The sequence below is a fragment of the Humulus lupulus genome, chromosome 4 (assembly GCF_963169125.1).
Source record: "Humulus lupulus chromosome 4, drHumLupu1.1, whole genome shotgun sequence".
Lineage (NCBI taxonomy): Eukaryota > Viridiplantae > Streptophyta > Magnoliopsida > Rosales > Cannabaceae > Humulus > Humulus lupulus.
The window spans coordinates 249,474,232-249,481,313 of record NC_084796.1 but is presented as its reverse complement, the minus strand read 5'-3'; the positions used below and the strand labels follow the sequence as shown (position 1 = coordinate 249,481,313).

The 7,082-nt window shown below is 35.5% G+C and overlaps 1 protein-coding gene across 1 annotated transcript; it reads right to left on the bottom strand.

The window, feature by feature from the left end:
- Nucleotides 1-653: 653 nt before the first annotated feature.
- Nucleotides 654-6,769, bottom strand: LOC133833170 (ERAD-associated E3 ubiquitin-protein ligase component HRD3A; the record flags this gene model as incomplete). The annotated part of the gene is made up of 6 exons (XM_062263422.1): nucleotides 654-1,215; nucleotides 2,598-2,840; nucleotides 2,966-3,289; nucleotides 4,202-4,417; nucleotides 5,514-6,005; nucleotides 6,155-6,769. Coding segments are annotated over 6 exons (2,112 nt in total), but the record flags the coding sequence as incomplete, so codon positions are not given.
- Between the last annotated feature and the right edge of the window lie 313 nt (nucleotides 6,770-7,082).

The window sequence follows — 7,082 nt, the reverse complement described above, 5'->3', positions numbered from 1 at the left end:
CAGGTTAAATATAGTCTCCCTAACTTGAACCGGTCAAATTATGTTCAAAAACATCAAAATACCATAATTTTTATGAATTAATTAAATTAATAAATAATTATTTAATTCAAACTTAAAAAATAACCATTTAAAATTTAGTTCACGGGCAAATGGAAATGTTAAAGTAACAATGCAAAAATAATAAAGATTAATTGAGTGCGTAAGACTACCGTGTTGACAAAAGTTGATTTCGACACGTGGATAGTTATAAATTCAAATTTTTTAATATCACGTTGTATATTGTAATCATCAAGAACATCCCACAAATTTTCAAAAAAATTTTAATAATTTACGGTGCTGAAAATAAAGATTAAACAGTCGAATTTAACACGCGAGCCTGTTTTTTAGTGCACTCGTGCAACAAACTGTTTGAACATTATTTTCGGCACAATAAATTATTCATAATTTTTTTTAAATTTGTGGGATGTTCTAATGACTACAATATACACTACTGTGATATTGAAAAATTATAATTTATAACTATCCACGTGCCGAAACCAACTTTTGTCAACACCGTAGTCTTATTACTTGTCTAAAAGGTCTAAACAATGAATATTTGATTAGATTCATGAACAAAAATATGATCATTAGTTAAAATTTCTCTTACTAATGTGTATTTAAATCAGCACAGCCCAATTAACAATTGAATAAACAAAGGACCATTTACCAGAATTCACAGCTCTCTCAAGTAACGAGTCAATAATAAAGATCTCAGTCTTGAATTTGGCATGTGATAAAAAATCTACAATAATTACTAAAAACAAAAATTTCATATTCAATTTATCCTAGTTCCAACTTCTCTATGGTACAATAAAATGTAAACTTTTAAGAACATAGATAAAATTCTAATCTAGAGTCACAGTAAGGACCTGTACATCAAAGTATTGAAGAGAGAGTGTCTTTAACTGGGTACCTTAGTTGAGTTGAGACAGCCCTCGTAGTTTTGAAACTACATCAATTAGGTACAGGTTCTATGTGGTCGTCGGGGCGGTGCGGTTCGGGAATATCTCCTCCAGCAACAACGGCCTGCCGGCGTTGTCTCTCGCGAAGATACAAAACGGTAAGAAGACAGACGAAAAGAGTCAGAATAGTTGTATTTCCCTCCTCTAAGAGCACATTCTCCACCCATTCTTCCACTTTTGGAAAGGCTTCGGGCAATGAATCGATGAAGTGAACCTACAAGTATGTACACAAACACAGAAACACCGCCACATCAGGTAAGAGCATACAAAAAAAAAAAAAAAGTTGGAATTTTAATCACATGTATCGTCTTGTGACAGATCAAGCATATGCTAAACTCTCGAACAAAAACTTGATAACCATACTTGATGGAATAGTGTGAAGTATCACACAATGGGAAGTTTGCAAAAGAAAAGTGATTTTTTTTTTCCCAGAACAGATCACATTATGTTCTCTTCTCTCTTTTAGGCTTTTTTAGTACAAAAGCTCCATCATGAGACTAAGGGTAAGATCAGAATGGGTTTCGGATATGGCAAATATTAGAAGATTCCGAACGAAATGAACAAAAGGACTTGAATATTTATAGGAAATCTTAAACAATCCAAGTAAAATGAATACGAGAACATAATTTTACTATTTATTTATTAATTTAAAAAAAAAAAAAAAAGATACGAGAATTTTAACTAGGTTAAGCACCTTTTAGAGACACGACCCCAAAACAAAAGAACCGAGAAACATAATTATATAAGAGAGTTCCACTCCCTCACCAAATCTATTGTTTTCTAGAATTTATTCACTGAGATTTTCCAAATATGTCAGAGTTCAGAAGAAACAGTGTTTTTATTGTTTACATATATAAGATTTCATCCATTAATTATACGACAATGCCTAATACTAGAGTAATGCTAGACACAGACTCAATATGCACACAATATACATCTTAAACCATTTAATGTTTTTAGAGTGAGATCCACTACTATTTTTATGTGTGGTTTAAGATACATGCAACATCATTATATGTATGCATTTTGAGTATGTAAAATGAGTGTGTGCTTATCAATATTCATAAATACATAAAAATTAGAGAGTCAAGGGCTCTCCACATTTTATTTTATTCTTTTACTAACAGTTGGACATGGAACTTTTGTTAAAAATAATATAGAATATTACATTTGATATACAACAAAAAGCTATGTAACCCAAACGTATTTTTTAAATATGTTCCTTTCTAGTAGTTTTAGTCAAGGTCTACCAATGTAGACTTTTTAAACAAGTTCCTTTTTATTGAATATACACACATAAACACAAGTTCATTCTAGAATTTGAACCCCTCCCCTGCCCCACACCCCTTGAATCATATTCAATAGAGTTAGTCCCAATTGGCAAGGTCTGCTATAGAGATATTTGCATTAAGATTTAAAAATCTTCAATAGTGTTATTGGGGGCTCTGCCCTTCCCTTTAAATTGATTATTCAGAAAAATCCAGCATTCCCAATGAGCAGATACTGAACTACTGATGGGGATAACAACAGTCTCAAGCACTAAATGGGGTTTTATCAAGTACTACTGAAAATTGTAAACTGGACCAGGACACTTACCAGGAAACTATTGGCATAGTTTTTACGAATCCAAAGGCTCATGAGTGCCAGTGTGACAGGCAACTTTGCATTACGATCAACCACTAGTGCTTGGTCATAGTATCTCTTCGCCAAATGAAGATCTAAAGGTAGCCCTTGACCATGCTCATACATGTAACCAAGATTAAACATGGCTTGTGCATTAGCTTGTGCCTTGGCATGCAAGTAAGCATCTGCTGCGCGTTCATAATCTCTCTCGGTACCCTAAGAAAGGATGTATAAAAACATAGAGAGCTTCATTTAAAATGAGGGGGGAAAATGGATCAAGCAGCTCCACTTTTATGATATATTTTATTAGAGAAAATGAAAAAACATGATTAAAGACATACACGACCATAATAAAATGCATCACCAATCAGCAAAGCAGCATGCTCATTGCCCTGTTCAGAAGCTTGCCACCACAGAAAATGTGCACGGTGGTGCCTTTCTGCATCGGTGCAAAATCCAGCCTCTCCCATGCACAAGCTCTGTTCTCCATACTTATCGAGAATCCATGCGGCATTACTTTGTGCTACCTCATAACCTAGGTCAGCCATCCTTGAATACAAGAATAATGCCTTACCAACGTCCCCTTTCAAGTATGATTCCAGTGCCCATCTAGACAAGGAACTCCATGGCCCTCGCTCTGCCACAAGTTTATATAATGCAGTTGCCTGAAACCAATAGTAGGTGTTCAAGAAGTGGAATAGAAAATTTAACTGATTGAATGGAATATAAATTACAATCTTCATATCATAAAATAAATGTGACAACATGTTAATATTTCGGCTATTTTTATGTCATTCTCAAACAAGTATATGGCCACTAAAGATTCAAGCACCAAATAGAGTAAATGGCTGAGAATAAAAATTGATGCTATCTTATTTCATTTTTATATGAAACAATAAATAAAAGATGATTGGTTATCATCTGTAGCCTAGCCAGCCACAAGAGGCTGTACTACTCTATAACATCTTATAGTGTGCATATACATAAAACTGTCACAATCGCTATCACACCATAGCCACAAATACCAGTCATAAAAAAATCAATAGTATCATCATTCATGATAATTGCAGTATTCATTCTAGATGGGACAACAAATTGAGGTACATTTCAGTTCTACAGCATCAAAAAACTATTTATAAAAGACTTGGCAACTAAAAAATCTTCATCTATTATAGCTACTATTTCTTCTCACTTCGACTTTAGCATTACTTCGATGCATGCTAAAGAACACACTTTATCAAAGAGTCTGATATTATGCATACATTAATTCAACTTTAATTTCATGAAACTTCTTATCATTGTTCTGTGACAAAGTAAAGAGCACTACACTTGTTGTACAAGTTCACTGACCTAATAAGGTTCCTAAGGAATCAGGTCCACTAAACATGATAACCAAATTAAGAAATGAACTGTTTCAACTTGTGATATATTATTTTTATTAGGAAACGGAACAGAAAAATTAGGAATGCTAAAATAAATAAATAAATAAAAGAACAAAGAAGAAGATAAAAGTGAGGAAACAAAAGGCAGGGAGACCAGAAAGAAAATAGATTTAAAAATGGTAATAGTGAGTTTACCATAACGAGATCCTTCTTGAGCCCAACACCCATATGAAACATCTTTGCTAGCTGGTAGAATGCCTTTGGTTGACCAGCATTGGCAGCATATAGGAAATATTGACAAGCAGTTTTCACATCCCTCTTTACCCCAATCCCTTTGAAATACATTACTCCCAAGTTATAATGCCCGCCAGCTTCATCATTCTCAGCAGCCTTTTCAAAATACTCTTTTGCCTGTTATGAAATAAGGCTTACAAATCAGATTATGGACCCAAGTAGACCTTGACAATACATAATAACACTAAAATAGTATTAAAAAGAAAGATATACAAAGACAACAATACAAAATAACATGGCCAAGCCAAATTTTAAATAAATGAAACATTTCTTCCAAGAAATGAATAATGCGTGTACAAAAATAGTTCAAAACACAATATAGAGGTTAATATACAAGATGATATGGCAAGATACTTGCAGCAGTAACAAAGAAATTTCAAAGTATAGTAATTCTAACTGCCATAAAATACTACACTTGCTTCTCTGCAAACAAAGGAAGTAAACAAATATTATTTAAAAAGGGTGGAAAAACAGAAATCCAGTAATACCATTCATACATTTTTTTTTTTTTGGTACTAACTTAGCCACTTGTTAACAAGAATCTTAAACCTAAGCTTCTTCGACTGTATATAAGAAAAAAATACAAAAGAAACATTAGGCCAGATGTGCAACAGAAAACAGGAGGAAAGTGTAATACTTGAAGTAAATTAACAAAAACAACTAAGAATAAATAACGTCTTATAAGTGATTCCAATGCAAATGTGTGTAGAAAATGCATAAGCAATACATATATGGTTGTTAATTTAAATGCGTAAAGTACAAAACATATATTTACATCTGGTATCATATACCTCTCCACCAAGTAATAAAAACTAGAGGAAAAGAAAACAACAATACTTGCCCATGAGCATCGAGGAAAACTTCTTGTTCACATAAAGACCATTAATTTGGAAAAATGAAGGGGTTATATATATTAATGGTCCTCTCATTTGTTTAGTAGCTAAAATGACCTCTAAAAAATCCAAATCCTGCACTGAAACCTTCTGCCTTCTCTGCCTACATCTCAATCTAATGTGTAAACACAAGGCTCCAATTAAACTTTCCTATTAAAAAGCTCTTGCTTCATACTGCCTTAGAAACTAAAGGTCTACAATTATTCTCACAAAAATCAAATTCTATGATAGAAAAAGGCAGGCAGGTTAAGCAATTTAATCCAAAATCTATAAAAACCTCCCATAATAGATTAGGAAAAAGAACACAGAGATAGTCTTACCTTGGTGTAATTTTTCTTTTCTACTCCATAACCCTTGACATACAGATAACCCATTCCGTTGTAAGCAGAATAGAGCTGCTGGTTTGATGCAAGTGTGAGCCACTCCACAGCTTTGGTGTAGTTCCTTTCCACCCCAGCTCCCCTGGCATATATCTCGCCCAGGAGCTCCATTGCCCTCGGCTCACCCTTCTCCACAGCCTTCAAAAACCACACCAGTGCTTTCTTATGGTCACGTCTCAAACCTCTTAATCCAAAATAGTAGAAAAGACCAATCCTATACATGGCCCCAGCATTCCCTTTCTGCGCCTGGTATTCCAAAATCTGAAAGTCCTCATCCTCTTCCCCTCGAGACTTCCTCAAAGCCTCCTTATTCTCCTCCGCCCCATTGTGAATCCTCACCGGTTCAATCACCGGCGAATCCTTCGAAATCAAGAAGCTATTGACTGCGACTTCAGCTAATTCCGAATAAAGTTTCACTGCTTTTTCATACATCTATAACCAAACCAATTAAACAAATAAATAAAACCCCTAACAAACCATACATTTACTTTCTCCCAACACAAACGTATCAAAAATTGTAAAAAGTACTGCAAATTTCAAATACATAAAAACAAATTTGGAGTTGAAATTGGTGTTCGTACATCTTGTTTGAAGTAAGTATAAGCAAGGGACATCTTAGACTGCATATTACCCCCCTCGGCGGCGAAGTGATGATACACGAATGCCTTTCCCTTGTTCTTCTCCCTCACCTGTCCCGTGCTGTGGAGTAACGCAAGCACTGATCGGGCGTGGGGATGGCCGGACGCGGCGGCGGTCTCGATCTCCGCAGCGCCCTCTTCCATGACCAATTCTTCGCCGGAGCTCACCGCTCTGACCATCTTCAAAACGCCCGAGTAGTAGAGCGAGTCGGACTCGGACACCGGCTCGGCCGAGGAAGAGTCGGGCTCAAAGATCGGCCGCCACGAGCCGGGATCGAGCTCCTCGTCGGACTTGTGGGGATCGGAATCGCCGAACTCGTCCCACTCAGGCGGGTCATTGTGAGTGGGATCGTTAGGGTTTTCTTCGGGCGGAGAGTCCTTGAGATCATCCTGAAGCACGAGGAGGACGGAACGAGCGTAGAGAGAGATGGGGAAGAGAGAGAGAACGAGGAGAGAGAAGATGAGGCTTCGCATTTGCGAGTAGTTTCTGGAAAATGAGGAACAAAAATGGAGAATGAAAAAAAAAAAAAAAAAAAGCTCCGAGACGAAGACGATGGATCAGACTTTGGAGGGGTAAAATTGAGATATCATCTACATTTATATATGTTTTGCTTGCCACGTCAAACATCGTCATTTGCCCAATTACATTCCGCCACGTCAGTAATTTTTGGTCGGATTTCTTTACTTGCCAAGTGATCTGTATTATATTTGAGTGTGGTTTATTTAGTGAATATTTTGTAATAATAATTTATAAAAATTGAGAATGGACCATATTAAATAAAATTTTAGATTGAGTAATTAGTAAAAATAAGTCATTTTATGATGTTAAATGATTTTCTTTTTTTTTATATAGGTTTTTGCAAAATGATAT